This window comes from Heterocephalus glaber, unplaced genomic scaffold, assembly GCF_053883595.1.
Source record: "Heterocephalus glaber isolate CG9 unplaced genomic scaffold, H.glaber_assembly_v1.0 deba00001733, whole genome shotgun sequence".
In the NCBI taxonomy this organism is placed as follows: Eukaryota; Metazoa; Chordata; class Mammalia; order Rodentia; family Bathyergidae; genus Heterocephalus; species Heterocephalus glaber.
Genome location: NW_028258444.1, coordinates 4,258,002 through 4,275,439, shown reverse-complemented (window position 1 = coordinate 4,275,439; position 17,438 = coordinate 4,258,002). Strand labels below are relative to the sequence as shown.

Genomic DNA, 17,438 nt, shown 5'->3' with positions numbered 1-17,438 from the left:
ACAAAAGTGAAACTAAATCTTCCCTTGTTCCTCGTCAGGAACCTTGGGGTCAGGGGAGGCTCCTCGGCTCATCAGCCACCTCACTCCTGACTTAACAAATGGTTGCAACCGGCCAAAAACTTACCTCTGGAGGTTTTCTGAGGTCTGTGCCTGAGAGTCTCCTGCGGGATCCCGCTACAGAGTCTTGGCTGAATCGGGGTTCCTGCCCAGGGATCTCGCTGGGGCCTCCAAAATGTAAGACCGAGGGCCTTACCAAACGCTCCGAAGAGCTGACTGCAGCGACGAACACCCAGGAAGGAAAACACCCGACAAGTTGGAAAGTAAAACAGACCTTTATTAGTCTGGCCAGACGGCACTCCCAAAGCAAAGTAGCTTAGAGAGGCAACTGGCTCAGAATCCGGGGCTGTTTTTATAGGGGGTTGAGGGGGAGGTTAACATGTAGATTTAAGAGAAAAGAAACAAGGGTTAGTGGTCGACTGTCACGTACTGATGGTCGGCAGACACACACACACTAATGGTCACGACTGTCACGTACTGATGGTTGGCAGACACACACTAATGGTCATGACTGTCACGTACTGATGGTTGGCAGACACACACACACTAATGATCACGACTGTCATGTACTGATGGTCGGCAGACACATTGATGGATTGTCCTACAGATAGTGGGTCCGGGAACATCCGTTCTCCAGGCAAACAAGGAGTTGAGTAATTTACCTTTAAAACTCTATGTCTGTTACAAATTTTATCTAGCTTCCCAGAACTAACAAGCTTCTTAATCATTAGCTCACATTTAATTGCAGTCAGGGCTACAAGAATTCTAAGATTACAAGGTTTTGCAGTCCCACACAAAATGCTAAATGTTACTTGGAGAACATTTAACCCCACAATTCACTAAGCTCCATATAGGCTATTTTTCCCATATCTGCTGGAATCAGTTTCATTGCTAAACTGTTCTGTTTCTGGAAGAGGAGCGCAGACAGGCCAGAGCAGGCAGAGCAAGCCAGAGGAGGAGCCCTGGGGCAGCCCCTGGTGCGCCCGCGCAGCTGGCAGGGGAGGGGTAGGTTTTCCATCATAGCCATCACTCAGTTTCAGTTAGAGGATGTACTTGCCTAGCAACAGTATTCTCATTTCTAAAGAGGTTAATATGCAGATGTGGCATTAGGAAGGGAATTAAGTGGAAGACCAAATTACCATTGCCAGCTACCACTGATTATTCATTGCTCCTAAGCAGACAGATGTCTTGGGGTGAAGATGCTCCCAGGAATGTAAACATGGAAGGAGGGAATGGAAATGTGGCCACAGAGCAGACTGCTTCAGGCAACTGGAACCTGATAACTTTAAGGGCTTGACACCTACTCTAAGGAACACTCAGAAAATTGTTTCTAGGAAGAGAGAACCATGAATTTTTGGCATTCCAGATGGTAGTAAGGTTTCTCCAGTAGATCAGCAGCTACTCAAGATATGCTTTCTGCTCATCACTCTTCTGAATTAGTTGACTTGGATACCTGGCAAGAAAATACCAATGCATGAGAAGATGCAGTCCGGCAAGCAGAAGTTTGGAGGCAACAGAAAATAGGCAGAGAAAAGAGAGCAACAGAACAACAAAGGCAGAAATACTTGCGAGGCAGGTAGCAGAACCACTGACAACTGAGAAGCACAACATGCCACTGAGCTAAATCCCATCCCCTAAAAGCCCCACCTACAATTTAGGTCAGGTGATAAGAAAACAAAAGGATATTAAAATTACCTTATTTTTAGTAGGGGTTTCACTTCCTTGTTTACAAACTTACAATTTAGTTTGATTCCCAGTACTGAAAAAAAAAAGATAAAACTGGTGTTGGCATACATTAGAGGTAAAAAAAAGGCATACATTTTCTCTAATCTGAACTGGCCTTGTTTGTTTGATATGTTAAAGAATTTGATAATTCTGGTTTTCAAGAAAATGACATTAAATGTAATATTATCATAAATATTTTGTACATCATTATCTTCTTTTGGATGCTGTACTGCTATACATATTTGTAATTTATATTGCATGCATAAACATTGAAAATCGGCTAAAGTGACAAATTTGTTTTACATTATAACTTGTGAGTTTTAAGAACTAGTTTGAGTAGGTTTTCCCTTTCAATACAGATTTTAAGAAGTTGTGGTATTTTTAAGTACCTTAGATTTCCCTCTCCCTCAAGAGCCAATAATTTACAAATGCAGAAAGCCTTCAGTTCTGATATTTCAAAGCTTTTGGGTGATTTCTGTATCAATTTTATATGTCTGACATAAGGCATGTCACCTGTGTTGTTGGCTGAGGTAACATCATTGATTCATCAAATTATAAAGAGAGGAATAATCATCTTTCACTTACGGTGTTGACTGGTTCACTTTAAAGAAATGGTTTGATACTGTGTACAGATTTGATAGTTTAAAATCCCATTCAATTTTTCTCCACAAACTATATCCAGCCTGATTTTCTCTGGCTTCAGAATTTTATCTTCTTTTTTATTTTTGGTACTGGGGATCGAACTCGGGTCCTTGCATTTGTGAGGCAGGCGGCAGCACCACTGAGCTAAATCCTGGGCCCTGGCTTCAGAATTTTAAAAGATTTTACCTTTTAAAAAGTTACTGCAGGGGCTGGGGATTTAGCTCAGTGGTGCTGCCGTCTGCCTCCCAAGCGCAAGGTCCTGAGTTTGATCCCTGATACCAAAAAAAAAAGTTACTGTATAGGATTTTTAAAAAGTTCTCAACCCTTTAAAATTTAAGATGAAACAGTTGAAAGTAAAGTGTGATAAAACAAAATCAAACCCATTCAGTACCAGGACTACTCACTGCTCAGGTTAAACAGTTAACAACAGTGGACCCTTGACTTACAAACACAATTCATTCACGAGGGCTGGTTGAAATTCAAGTTGGTTGTAAATCAAGACTATTTTTCCCATAAGAAAAAATGCAAATCCTCCTAGTTCATTGAAAATAAAATTTTGTGCTACTATCTGTTTCTTTTTCATAAGTCTTTTTTGTCTATGACTTGTACTCTTAACATTTTGGCCATTCTTTTTTTTTTTTTTTTTTTGGTACCGGGGATTGAACTCGGGTCCTTGTGCTTGCGCAGCAGGCAGCAAAACCACTGAGCTAAATCCCCGGCCCTGGCCATTCTTTTAAGATAATGGTACACAGTGTATTAACTAATGTTATTTTTTAATTAATTTGTTATGAAATTTTGCTTTATTTTTTCATAGAAGTAAGAAGACTTTTTTTTTTCTGATGCTAGGGATCGAACTCAGGACCTTGTGGTTGCAAGGCAGATGTGGCGCCACTGAGCTAAATCCCCGGCCCAAGAAGACTTTTTGAAAAATATTTTCTTTATTAATATTGACGTATTAGATTGAAGTAAAATTTTTTAAAAAAAGAAATAATGGAAATATCCATATGTTCCAAACTTCTCAAAGCACCCCTCATCTAACCTTTTCACAATAAAAAAGGGTTGTATAATGTGTGTAACTTACCAGAAACACCAATAAGTTTCCTAGTGTGTTCACCAAAAAGTTATAAAATGTGCCTAGTTTACCAGAAACAATGATTTCATACTGTACTCACCATTGAAGTTGACATGTTTGACTTGCAGGAAGGGAGGATGAAATGGAAGGTGGCTACTGTTTGGCAGGAGAGCCCGCTTCCATGAGAACATCTGGAGTCTGGCTCTCTGGGGTCCTTTCTCTCCTTGGGAGAGTCTAGCCCACTAGGACCTGCTTTTGGCTCACTAGATCTTTAAAAACTAGTCTGAGGTTGTCAGTTTCTGTCTTGTCTTTAACTGTTCTATAGTATGACATGACATTGTCATTAAGCAAGTGAATGCAGTGGTTGGCTTTTTCTCTGCCTGTTTGGGCCTTCTCTACAAATGTTTGTAGCTCTATTTTTTCAGGATATCCTTTATTTTAAAGAACTTTGCTGCACTGACTGTTGATACTCCCCCTCCCCTTCAGAAAGCTCCTCAGCTGCCATTTGTTGCTCAGCCAGACATTGCTGAAGTTCCTCTGTGGACAGTTCCTCACCACTGTTTACCTTCAAGACTGTGAACTCTGCTATAGTGACAGTGTCATCAACTACAGGGTCAATTGAAGGCTCAGGCTTCTCTACGCAGCCTTCAAAGTCTCTCTCCTGTATAATTTAAGGCCACACTTTCTTCCACCTAGTTCTCAGTGTCGTTAGAGAGACTTTGGCCCAAGATTTCTCAAATAACCCCACACAGGAAAGACCAACATTCGGGTCATAACTCAAGACTTTGGTCATAAATAAAACTAAAATCTGGTCATAACCCAGTTGTTTGTATGTGAGGCCGGTCGTAACTCAGGGGTCCACTGTACTGAGTCCCAGTGGCAGGTGAAGGTCATGCCTCTGGGTATGTGCACTGATGCTCCTTTCCTCACCCTCAGGTGTATGTGCTTGGGTAGTGAACACTGGAGGAACTTTATATCAGGCTTCACCTTGTACAGGCAGGTAGCTGAGATCTCTACTCAGGGCATTCGCCTCCGCTGCTTCCCTCATCTGGCCGCTGAGTCCTTCCTTAGTGACAGACCTAGTGTTGCTGTGCTATCTCCTGCAAAGCTCTCCTGAAGGGTTTTGCAGAGTGTGGGTTTGGGTGGTTTGTGGGCTCCATGGAAACATGGCTGTTAAGAGGAGAATGTCACTGGATATTTAGCTCAGTGGCAATATGCTTGCCTCGCAAGCTCAAGGTCTGGAGTTTGATCCCCAGTACCAAAAAAAAAAAAAGAAAAAGAAAAAGATGAGAATGTCATGGTCTGGCTCACTTTAAAAGCACAGTTCTGTCTCTGGCTGGCTCCCAGAAGTGTGGGAGCTGGCTCTCACACAGGCAAATTGCCACTGACTCATTAACGGGGGGGCAAGCTGTCACATGTGCATTAAACCAATTGAGATCTGGTTCTAGTGGTTACTTGTTACCATAACTACAGAATATTTAATGTTTCCCTAAGGAGTGTGGGCTCTGTTTTATTTACAGGTCTCTGCCTTCAAGAAATCATAATCTCTGTGGGTGACAGACATGCAAGCTACACACAGAAATAGCATGATAGAGGAGTAAGGCATGATAGCGTGGTACAGCATGATAGAGTGATAAGGCATGATAGAGTGGTAAGGTATGGTAGAGTGGTACAGCTCAGGCATCTTGCTAAACATGGACCAGGGGAGACAAGAGGCTAGGGCAGAAGAACAGTTGAGAGATGCAAATCAAAGTGTGGGAAAGCTGAAAGCACACTGTCTACAGAGAGTGTCTCTGAAGGCTGGGGTGGGTGGGTAGCTGGGCTGAAAATGGATAGGCTGTAAGTCTGTAAATGAAGCTTATTTCTCATTCCATAGCACAGACAACCAAATCATCTGCACTGGAATCAACTGAGAGGTACTGAACAGAGGGACTCTGGACTCAGGCAGAGCTGAAAGGTTGGAGCACTGCCTTAGTGATAGGCGAAATTATTATATTTCAAAGCAAGCATTAAACCTTCTTCCCTAACTTGGTCCTTAGAGTGCTGATGTCCAAGTGGACTCCCACCAAAGATGGGACTGGAATGAATTTCTCCCTGGGGAAATGATGCCCAAGGGATGAACTCTGGAGACCTCCCCAAGTTCTGGGGAGGCTTGCTATTGGGAACAGCTGAGCCCTCCAGCTCTGAAATAAAGTGTACAATTCAGACTGCACTTACACATACAGGTCTGGTTAGGCTTTAGGGCCCCTGCTTAAGTATAAAAGAGTAGGTAAGAATCAACAGACATCTGAACAAAGTCTCTGCATGAAGAACTAGATGTGCAACAGAAAGTAAGAACAGAGCTCCCAGAAGAATTAAAACCTACATGCTATGATTTCAGAGACAAAAAACAGTTACTGCTTTCATGAAGAAAGAATAAGATTTTTTTTTTTTTTGGTACCGGGGATTCAACTGAGGTCCTTGTGCTTGCAAGACAGGCGGCAGAACCACTGAACTAAATCCCTGGCCCAAGATTTTTTTTTTTAAAACCATTTTTAGGGCCAGGGATTTAGTTCAGTGGCGCCTTGCCTGCCTTGAAAGCACAAGGTCCTGAGTTCAATCCCCAGTACTGGAAAAAAAAACACCCCCATATTTAAAGGATTTAAATAAAATCTTAAGCTGAGTATAGTAGTGCATGCCTGTAATTGCTGAGACTGGAGGATCACTGTGAGTTCAAGGCCAACCTGGGCTACAAAGCGAAACCCTGTCTCAAAACAATCAGGGGCATGATGGTGTTCACCTGTAATCTCAGCACATGGGAAGCTGAGGCAGGAGGATCACCATGAGTTTGAGGTCAGCCTGAATGACACAGTGAGACCCTGTCTCAAAAAACAAACAAACAAACAAACGAACAATAAACAAAAGAAAACCAAAATCTTGATAAAAATAAAAAACCAATAGAAATTTTAAACCTCAAAAAGTCACATAACTGTTATTTAACCTCTCTGTCTTTATTTTCTTATCTATACTACACTTGATCTTTGCCAAAAGGCTGAAAAGCAATTATTTTCTTATCTATAAAATAACAATAGCAACCCACTGACTCATGTTGACATAGTATTAAATGATTTAGTACACGATACACATATGGTTACTGATGTTGTTTCATTTGCTATTTTTGCAACTTAGAGCAAAGAAAATATGAGCCAGAGACTTCTATTTTGCCAAGTTGATGTTCAAGTATAAAGGCTATAGAGAAATTTTATGAGTGTTTAAGAAACCGGGGATACTGTCATGAATTCTTCCTTTGGAATACTAGAAAACTAGCTTCAGATCATCAAAATGGCTAAAGGAAGCAAGATAATAAAAGCTGGTGGCTCTGGCCATCAGTAGCTCTAACATCACAAAAGGGAGTGAATCATACACTATGTCTTTCCTAATGCAGGAGCCCAGCGCTCTGTGCGGAGCAAGCGGGTCCAGAGAACTGAAGCTTGAGGTGGTGCGCGTGGTGCAGAGGGCAAGGTTATTTCTACACCGTACATCCAGGGGTGATGTGGCTCTGATGGACAGGGTACTCATTTCTTCCTGAGCTCTGGATTTTTTAATGAAACATGACAAGCTGGGTCAAGCATTTGAAGATGCTAGGTTACCAGGCTGGTCTGGAACTTTGGATCTTTCCTGCCTCAGCCTCCCAGAGTGCTGGGATTATAGACATGTGCCACCACATCCAAACAGTGCTTCGGACTTCTCTTTGGAGGGAAATATTCACTAACCTCTGCAGGGCATAACTGAAAGTCAGTTCGTACAGCCTGCTCTCTTCCAGCAAAAGTGAGGAAGAGACAAGAGGAAGCTGTAACTATTTGAGCACCTTCATGAATCTGCGTGCAACTGAGATGGCTTCTTATGTTCAGAGGGTAGATAAACCCAGACTCCTTTCAGTTTGTACCCAAAAATGGAGGAAAATTCGCTGATCTTTGGGGGAAAATGAAAAGGCAGTCAGAAGACCATCCATCACCCACCAGAAACTGGGCAGAGCCCAAATGCCTTACAGAAGGGCTGGGGAGGTAGCAAAGTCTGGAGAAAGCTCCCCTACCAATTCGGTGATGCTTCCCTGGGACTGGCTCCCACTCAGTGCTTGGAGAAAGAGATCTACTCAGAGTACAATCAGCCTGATCAGGAATATCTCAGTCTGAGCAGCTGGAATGCAAATGACAACCACGTATATGCCAGTTCCCTGAGCCAAATCATCCTGACTGCTAAATACTTGCCCAGCTCCTGAGGATCTAATCCAGCACCCGAGCTACACTCCCAGCCCTGTTTTTTCAAATTTGAGACAGGGTCTGTCTAGGTCACTAAATTGCCCAGCCTGGGTTTGAACTTAGAATTCTCCTGCCTCAGCCTTCCAGAGTGCTGAAATTATAGGTATACATCACCACACCTGGCTAGGATTTTTCTCTTCAAGCAAATACAGTCATAGTGTCCACGTTCATGGATTCCACCAAGCGTGGATCAGAAATATTGGGAAAAAATGTGTCTGTACTGAAGGTGTACTTTCTGAAGAGTTCTGGAAGTCCTCTTTCATGAGTGTCCTTACCAGGTATGATCCAAAATATGGGCCAAGTGCCATCCAATGGAAAGATGGCCTCGTAAAAACATCACGGTGTGTCCTTATCCACCTTGTTTATCAGATCTGGCACTGTGCCACTTCTGGCTCAGTCAAAATGACCATGAAAGGTAAATGGTTTCAATCAATCCAGAATATCAAGGCACTGTGCAGCTAAAAACATGAGGAAGGACTCCAGAACCACTTCAGAAAGTGCCAAGTGTGGTGGGATAAGTGTATTTTAAGAGGAGAGTATACTGAGGAGGATTAATGGCAACGTATCTTTTACTATAATTAAAAAAAATATATATATATTCACCGTATATTTTGATCATGCCTTATGTATTAACATGGGAAATTTTGACAAAGAACAATTTGTTGTTTCAAATCATCAAGCCCCATTTGAAAGTGCTGGCTAAATGTCATTGCTCTTACTGTTCTCTATGTAACCACTTCTAGTTTTTCTTTCAGGGTCTCACTATGTAACCTCAGCTGGCCTCAAACTTGTGATCCTTCTGCCTCAGCTGCCTTCTTCTAGATTAACAGTGTCAGATAGGGAAAATGCAAATCAAAACTATAGTGAGATTTCATTTCACCCCAGTGAGAATGGCTGTCTTCAAAAATATAAAATACAATAAATGTTGACAAGATTGGGGGAAGGAATCCTTCCTTCTATACTGCTAGTAGGTATGTAAATTAGTAGAGCCACTGTGGAAGCAGTATGGAGTTTCTTCAAAAGACTAGAATTAAAGCTACCATTTGATCCAGCTATACCACTCCTGGTTATATATCCAAAGCAATTAAAGTCAACAGACTATAGGGTTGCCTATACATGTTTTGTGGCACAATTCACAGTAGCTAAGGTATGGAACCAGCCTAGATGCCCATCAACAAATGAACAGATTTTTAAAAATATGATATTTATATACAACAGAGTACTACTCTGCCATAAAGAAGGACAAATTGGACTCATTTTAAGGAAAATGGTTACACCTTGAGACCATAATGTTAAGTGGGATACATCAGACCCACAAGCTTAAATATTGCATGGTTTCTCTTATATGAGAAATGCAAAGTATAAATAAATTTAAGAGTAAAATAAAAGACAATAGGAAATAGGGAGACAGATCTTTTGCAAAAAAGAAAGGGGCAAAGAGATGGGGAGGGGAAGAGGGGAGCAGAAGGGGACATAAAAAGGATCAAGATGTGTTATGTACATGCAACAACTCCCCACAATGAATATAATCATTATGCATGGCAAATTCGTACTAATAAAGATAAAAATTTTTAAAAAAGAAAGAAAATTGAACCTAATTCTAATGAGGATAGAAACCTAAGACAGATGGAGAGTAACTGGAGAGAAAATCTGGGCGCATCCAGATGCCTGGTTCCAAGAAGGAGGGCAAGACAGGAGTCAGGCGTGCTGGAGAGGGTTCTGGGGGAGGGCACCTTTCGGTGAATATGCCAACTCTCCTGATCTTTAGGCGGGTGATGCTCTGCTATCTCCTCTGACCCATGAATCATGAAATTCTGTTTTGCCTTAATTCTGGTTCCTAGAGGAAGTAGACGGAGTGAATCACACAGCTCAATTCCTAGCACATTATCCTCATTAGTCTGTGTAGTGTCTTTCTCCTGTTTTACTGATTCCTTATTAACCCCATTTCCTATTTGCCCCCTTCCCCTCCTACAGGCAAGCATTCTCATCTATTTAATGTGGTTTTGCTTGCCAGGTTCTTATCAAACAGGTATCTCTGTGTGCAAGTTTTTATAGCCTGTGTCACACTATATGTCTTAGCCTTGAGCATCCTGCTCTGAGGCAGCCATGTTGCAATGTGCACATCTGAGCTACTGTTTCCAAAGCTGTACAGAGCTCTGTGTGTACCTCCACCAGTGCCTCTAATCTCCCTGCCCAGGGCCAGACTCCCAAGTTGCTCCCACTTGCCACACCAGGTTTCCTGTTTCATTGGACACTGTGCATGAGTATCCTACAGACCTGAGTCTACTGTAGCATGGGAAGGAGTTAAATATGGCCCAATGTGCATTCAGTGGTAATGAGTATTTACTGGATTTGTTATGGTACCAGGCACTGTTTTAAGTTTTAGGCATATAATGGGAAACAAGATGGACAAGGTCCTTGCACTCAAAGAGCTCACACTATTATATAGAGAAACAGAACAGCAGCTTTCCAGGTAGTAAAAACATCCTCTGTAGTGAATTAAAACATGACCTGCTACTGCAGAGAGCCCCACAGGCAGAGGGCATGGCAAATACAAAGGATGTCCTTGACATACATGGAGGCCAGCAAGAAGGTGGGGTGGGCAGACAGAGGAGATGAGAGGCAAGGAACAACTCTGTTAGTCGTCTATTGCTATATAACATTATTCTCACAAATTCAGCTGCTGAAAACAATGGATTATCTCGAGGTTTCTGTGGACCAAGAGCCCAGGTAAAGTTTAGCACAGTCCTCTAAGCTTGCAATCAAAGTGTTGACCAGGGCAGGATTTTCAGCTGAAGCTGTGTTTCCAGGATTGAGGAGCTGTTGGCAGAATTTGCTTCCTTGCAGGCCACTGGATTGAGGGCTCAGCTTCTTGCTGGTATCAGCTGGAGGTCGCCTCCCTTCCATACCACTGGGACATTCATTTCTCACCACGGCTGCTGGCTTCCTCAGAGCCAAGAAAGGAGGGAAATTCCCAGCACTACAGGCTATAACCATGAAATGTTATCACAGAAGTGGCATCCCATCACCTTTGCTGAGTTCTAGGTTAAAAACACACTCAGGGGCTGCCCATTCATGGGGAGGGGCATCCACAGGAGTGAATGCTAGAGATGGGGTCAGGGGGTCCATTCTAGGGCTGTCAGAGAGGTTGGGGAGAACTTAGATCATGAGTGACACCTTTAAAAATTTTTTTTCTTCTGGTGCTGTGGATTGAACCTAAGGCTTCCCACATGCTAAGAATATTTTCTACCACTGAGGTATACCCTTAGTCCCTACCATTTTAAGTAATATGATTTTGTTTTTCCCTAAATGGGGTAGAAAACCATTAGGAGTTTTAAGCAGAGGTTTCTATGAGAATTAACATTTTTTTTTTTGTACTGGGGATCAAACTCGAGTCCTTCTGCTTTCGAGGCAGGCGGCGGAACCATTGAGCTAAATCCCTGGCCAGAATTAACATTGTTAAATATCGCTCTGCTTCAGTATCTAGGAGAAATTACAGTTGAAGCAGCAGGGAAGCAAGAAATCCAAGGTGGCTGTGGCGATATCCTCCAAGGTGGCCTGGCTTTGGAGGTCGTGTGTACAGAGGGGCGTGAATAGAACTGCTAACAACTTGACTCACTATGGAACTACTCCCAGGAAAGTTCAGTTGTTTGTTCAAGCTCACAAACTAGCATTGGAAGACTCAGAATTAGACTTGCCGTTCTGGTTCTTATCCAGTTCTCTTTCCACTATGCTTTTACAGATGCCATGATGTAGACAGGGCATTCTCTCTGTGCCCACTCTCATTTCCTGCTCCCTACTCTCACCTCCAAATTTTGCTTTAAACATACAGACACACACACACAAACACACACAAAGTATAGGGTGCTTTGAAGAAGAAGCAGTGTTGCTTTTACTCTAAAAGATCTTTTTAGAATTGGTAACATTAATGGTGATAGTGCTAGGTAGGGCTAGCAGAAGCAAATATCATATCTTAGATGATGCTACTGGAGAGGAGCTCTAGAATTTATGCTACTGTATACATAGCAACACCTGTGACAATGCCTTGTACACATTTATGGAAGCTGGGCAGCCCCAGCACTGCAAAGCAGGTGAAGGGAGACAGTGCTGTTTTCTTGATGTGCACTCTTCTGAGATGTGGGTTATTAGTTTTCTAGATTAGGTAGTGGCATAACAGTGGAAATTGCCTTTATAAAAATAACTTCCAATTACTGAGTAGTATATGCCAGGCAATTTGTAGGTACCTTTTGTCTATTAAATCATGTAATCATCAAAACACTCTCACTAATTATTATCTTATTTTACGGGTAATAAAGCTGAAGTTCTAAGAAGCCAACTTACATTTAGCTTATCCTCTTACCTACCTCTATCTAAAGTTGAATCTCTCTCCTAGACAAAAATAATTTTCATTAATGGAGAAGTGAAGTTCCCTTTAGTCTCTTCTCCCACTATGTTGTACTTCCTGGTGGCTAAGCATTTTGAAAAAATTATGAAGGTTTTTTTTTTGTTTTTGGTACTGGGGATCGAACTTGGGTCCTTGTGCTTGTGGGGGCAGGCGGTGGAACCACTAAGGTAAATCCCCAGCCCTATGAAGTTTTTTAAGGCATGCATTTTTTCCTATTTCCTATGAAAATCAACTTGTTGTTTAATTTCTCTTGTTTCACCATGGCTCAGTAATTAATTTGTTGTCAACTTACAGGAAGAATGTGTCTTCTCTCAGGATTCTTGCTGAGAGTAAGAGAAATATTCTCATTTTTCAAAGTAGTTTACTGAATTTATTTTGGCACAGACATCTGCTTTAAAGCTTTAATGAACACTGCGTGGTTTTAAAGAGGCTAGTTTCCAACAGTCTGAAAAATATCCACACTATGACGAGTGTAAAACAGCTGTAGGTACATGGAGATCAAATAATAAAGAATAACTCAATCATTTTGGGGAGGTAGAGCTTGCTCTCTGAACTTCTGCCTGATACTAATTACAAACAGAATCCAAGGCAGGCACTTCAGATTGGCCAGTGGCGAAGGGACGCTGGGGAGGGAAGAGGGAAGTGCCACAGAAGAGCCCCTTCCTAAATGAGCACACTAGTCATTCCTCTCCTAAAGAATGCTAACTTCAAAGGGACTTGATAGTGAAGCACTATTAGTTAATACATTTGTTTCGATACCTGAAGAAACAGTACAAACAAAACTAGTAGAGACGTATAATTATAAATTTATGAAGACAATAAACCCACACAAATATTAATCTCAGAAACTGGGAAGTCTCTCAAAAATGCACTAAAGGGACTGGGGGTGAAATGTTTGCCAAGAATGAATAAGGCCTTGGGTTTAATCTGTAGGACCACCACAAAGAAAAAACCAGGAATTTACTCTGAAAAAAATGCCATACAATAATTATGACAACTTTTGTTTTTCCTACCTGTAGTCTGCATTGTTCAGCTCTTTCATGAAAAGTTTCTCTTAAATACTGAAAATCTAAGCTGAGTGTGGTGGCACACGCCTATAGTCCCTGCACTCAGAGGGCTGAGGGGTGAGGACTGCTGTGAGTTCTGAGGCCAGCCTGAGCTACACAGTGAGGCTCTTGTCTCAAAAAACTAAAAAACAACAAACAAGCAAAACCCCTACAAACAACAACAATAACAATAACAAACTGAAAGTGTGTGAAAATATAATATTTTTAGACTCCTCTGTTAACTGCTGCCAGGGACTTTCTATCTTCCTTTGGTTTCTTGTTATTTTTCTTGGTCATTTCTTTATTTGGGGTGTGGGAAGTCATCTCTCTGTAAATCCACCGAGGTACAGACTTCTATCACTCACAGTAAAATGTCCAAGGTAATTTCCTCTACTGGGTTTCACATCCTCTGGTGAAATTAATCTTTCCAGTTTTAACAACATGAAGCTACATTAATTGTAAGTGACTGCAGCAGTTATGGTTACATCACTTCAGAGATTGTAGCTTTTGCCAGACAATGCATATTTAAGATCTTCACATTGTCAAGTGATGTAAAGGCTGGCTGATATTTTTTTTTTGGTACCGGGGATCGAACTCAGGACCTTGTACTTGCAAGGCAGGCGCCTGAACTACTGAGCTAAATCCCCAGCCCTGAGGCTGGCTGTTTTTGCTGAAATCAAACCATCCATTGTAAGTCTTTAGTATTTTTGTCTTTTTATTTTATTGATTTGGTTGTTTTGCTGTTTATACCTGCAGGGGTTTCTTTTGGTTTTTTTTTTTTTTTGAGGCAGGGTCTCACTATGTAGTTCAGGCTAGCCTTGAACTCACTATGTAGCCCAGGCTGGCCTTGAAATCATGGCAATCTTCCTGCCCCAGGCCCCCAAGTGCTGGGACTACAGGTGTGCACCACCACATCTGGCTATACTTGCAGCTTTTACAGAAATTCCCACTCAGCTGCAAGAGGGCAGAGGCTGTCTTGTCTCATATTACATCCCTACCCCAATACATAGCAGGTGTCTGGGAAACATCTGTTGAATGAATTGAAATGTGTTCTTCCATCATTGATTTGAAGCATGAAGATGGCATTCTTCAAATACTGCTTCCCAGGTAGCCAGAAAAATCAAGGTGTTATAGAAAGCAAGGAATGAGGACGGGGAAAATAAATGAAATTCTTGAGAAATAAAGTTTTGGCAGCATGTCTTTCAGAACAAGACAGATTTACTGACTTTAAGATCTCCTCTGGCAAGAAAATATTTTTACTTTTAGATGGCACAGGGGACTGGAACCAGGTCCTCACACATGTTAGGCAAGCACTCTACATGGGAGCTACACTCTCAGTGCTGGGACAGTTTTTTTTTTTTGAATCACTGTTACCATTTTTCAAAAGACGGTACAATGTTATCACAGTACAGTCTACTGCAAATGTTGTACTTCGCTTATACAGACCTTACTGAACTGAAAATTAATTATTTTTGCTTTTGCATTCTTCCTCAATTCATTTTCACAAATTAATTTTCCATGCTGGGAACTATATCTGTAAAGATTTATTCAGACTTATCCATTTTAGTAGAATATATAGGCGCTAATGCCAGATCTATATGATCCAAGGTTATGTTCTCGCCTGGTGTGAAAATACCATTGTAAGGCTCATTATTAGCTCAGACTATACAAGAAGCATGACTGCACTGTCATCGACGCCAAGGCACTGACCCAAGCACGCGTCCTTCCTGTTTTTCCCTGGTGTCCAGGGTGAAGGCATAACCCTCCTCATTCCAGGGTCAGAAGCTTGTTCTTTTTCTGATTATGAACAATGACACACATGACCCCTAATATTTTCTGGGCTTCAGATTCAAAGCTACAACTAAATATTAAGATACATAATGTTCCCAGGAACTGAAAAGGACAGAATTAATGGTAAATCACTGTCTCAACACTAAAACCAAGATAAGTTTTGTGTGATTGGTCTGTCTTTAAAAGAACTTTTGCTTTGAGTCTGATTTTCCTCTGTTCTTTTCTTGATAGCCTAAATTATTGCTAGATCATTAGTTTTTGGTCTAAATTACTTTTATCAGCGCCCTGGGGACAAGACCTAAAACAATTCTACTGGGTAAAATAGTTGGACATGTGTTGAGGGCCAGTTTTTGCCCTGTGCTTGTGTTTAACCCGTTCAGGACAAGAAACGTCCTCTTTCAGAAACGGATGCATCTCTAGTCTTTTCTCTTGTGAGACCTTACAGAGATTTTTTTTTTTTTTTTACCAACTCCGGAGTGCCGGTGATACAATCTGCTTCACAGGAGCGAGGCACACAGATGTACAGGCACAATCGCTTGCTGAAGGGTGCAGGCTCCCCCTCAGCTTCCGGGCCGCTCTGCGCTTGGGGGCCGAGACCCTGGGAGGGGTGGGTCTCGGATTCTTCTCCGTTCTTACCCCGTGCCCTGCAGCTCACGCGTGCCCACGCAAAACACGCGAGCCCGAGGCCAGTTATCTGACGGGCCGCGAAGCGCCTACTAGAGACACCTGCTCCCGGCCGCGTTGCACTACCTGGCAGCCGGCCCGCCGGACTACGGCGCACGCGCGCTCAAGCCGACCTCCGGCTCCGGCCGGGCGGGGGCGCCGGAAGGAGGCGGAGTCGGGTGGTCCGAGGGCGCAAGAGCGAATAGGGGCGGGACGAGGCGGGACGCGGCATATATAAGGCACGCACGCTAGGAAAGGTGGCCCTGGCGCCAGCGGTGGAGTCGACGGAGTTCTGACCGCTGTGGGCCGGGCCGGGGCGGGGAGAGGGAGGGGAAGGAGGAGGAGACCCGAGTGCGGGGTGGTGCCGGTCCACCGCTGCAGCCTTCCGGGCTCCCGCCGGCGTCGGAAGGCGGGCCCGGGCTGCGGCAGCGGCGGCCACGGCGGCTTGGGGAGGTGAAGCTGCCGGGCAGGCCCGGGTAGGCGCGGTGGGATGGGGTGTGGGGGCCTGAAGGCGGCGGCTCGCGCCTGCGCCTGACCTGTCTCGGGCTCCGCGTCCGGGGCGGGGCGGGGCGGGGCGGGGCGGGGCGGGACGGGAGGGCCAAGCGGGTTTGAGAGGCCGCCTCGCCCGTGCCCGGGACGCCCTGAGGGAGAGGGCGGCAACGGGACCTGCAGGCCTGCAGCCGCGCGTCACCTTCGGTGCTCGCGGCGTGCGAGAGTGCCCGGGACCCCGTGCCCGAGGGGATGGATTTGCCTCCAGGCCCTAGAGCAATTCGAGGGAAGTTAAGAGTCTCGTTTTAGAAACTGCTGTTTCACATAGTGAGCGTTTGAGGTTTTCTTTGAAATGTTTGTGATTGAGTTTGGCACTGGTTGATCAGGTCAGGAGGTTGCGTTAAGGTCCCCTTGCTTTCGTGAGTGCTTGTGTTCACTTGACCATAGATATTATTCAGAATGTGATTTGCTCCTGTAAGACAGGAGCTCGGGAGCCATTGCTTGATTAGCAGTTCTTCCTGTGTGGAAAATCGAATTTCTGGAAACGTCCCGTGTTGTAGATTTTTGTCGACATAAAGGCTATGCGTATCGGTCAGTGCTAACCGCTAATTACCTTGAAAGTAGTGGGATGGAAGTGCAGTATCCGAAGCACCGTTAGGTTTTGAGCTCACTTCTGTGGAAGATAAGTAATTTTCGGAAAGTGGGTCTAGAGTTTCTAGGCAAGTTAAAGCTTGACTGTGCCCCCTAGTTTACTTTTTACACTTTACTTTTTTCCTCCTCTGTTTCAATGGTGCAACTCTCTTCGTCCCCTTTTGGTTACCAGTCACCTGCAGGCCGGTTAGAGGAGGAAAGAGTGGGGAATATGAAGTCAGCCAAGCCCCAGGTGAACCACAGTCAACATGGGGAAAGCCAGCGGGCTCTGAGCCCCCTGCAGTGTGCTCTCGGTTATGCTGCGTCTCCAACCCAGGCCTATGAGACCTACATCGACAACGGACTCATATGCCTTAAACACAAAATTAGAAACATCGAGAAAAAGAAGGTAACTTTTCCTCCTCGCCCTGTACGTGCATGGTTTTAAACGAGCTGATGATTTCTTTGTCAAGGGTCGTAGGTCTTCTTCATTCCTAAGGCTTTAAACTTAGGTTGTAGATGCCCGAGAACAATTAAAACAGACTGTTTTCTCTTCACAATGTGATGGTACAGGAAAGGTGTTAAATGAAGGGGTAGTATTACAGGGGAGCATTTTAAAT

General features: G+C 43.5%; 1 protein-coding gene and 2 pseudogenes across 21 annotated transcripts in view; all 3 read left to right on the top strand.

Moving 5' to 3' along the window:
* The first annotated feature begins 648 nt into the window (after nt 1-648).
* LOC101717687 (receptor-binding cancer antigen expressed on SiSo cells pseudogene) lies at nt 649-1,637 on the top strand (annotated as a pseudogene).
* Nucleotides 1,638-6,817: 5,180 nt separating this feature from the next.
* LOC101718028 (transcription factor Spi-C pseudogene) lies at nt 6,818-8,561 on the top strand (annotated as a pseudogene).
* Nucleotides 8,562-15,963: 7,402 nt separating this feature from the next.
* Nucleotides 15,964-17,438, top strand: part of Caprin2 (caprin family member 2) — a 53,851-nt gene continuing 52,376 nt past the window's right edge. For 6 of the 21 annotated variants that reach the window (XM_004855060.4, XM_004855056.4, XM_004855052.4 and 3 more), the window contains exon 1: nt 16,286-17,227. In XM_004855060.4, coding sequence (XP_004855117.1) covers nt 16,976-17,227 — 252 coding nt within the window. In that variant the 5' untranslated portion in view covers nt 16,286-16,975. Of the gene's footprint in view, nt 16,176-16,285; nt 17,228-17,438 lie in introns of those variants that run through there. The other 15 variants (XM_087200016.1, XM_087200009.1, XM_087200010.1 and 12 more) reach the window with 13 other exon arrangements.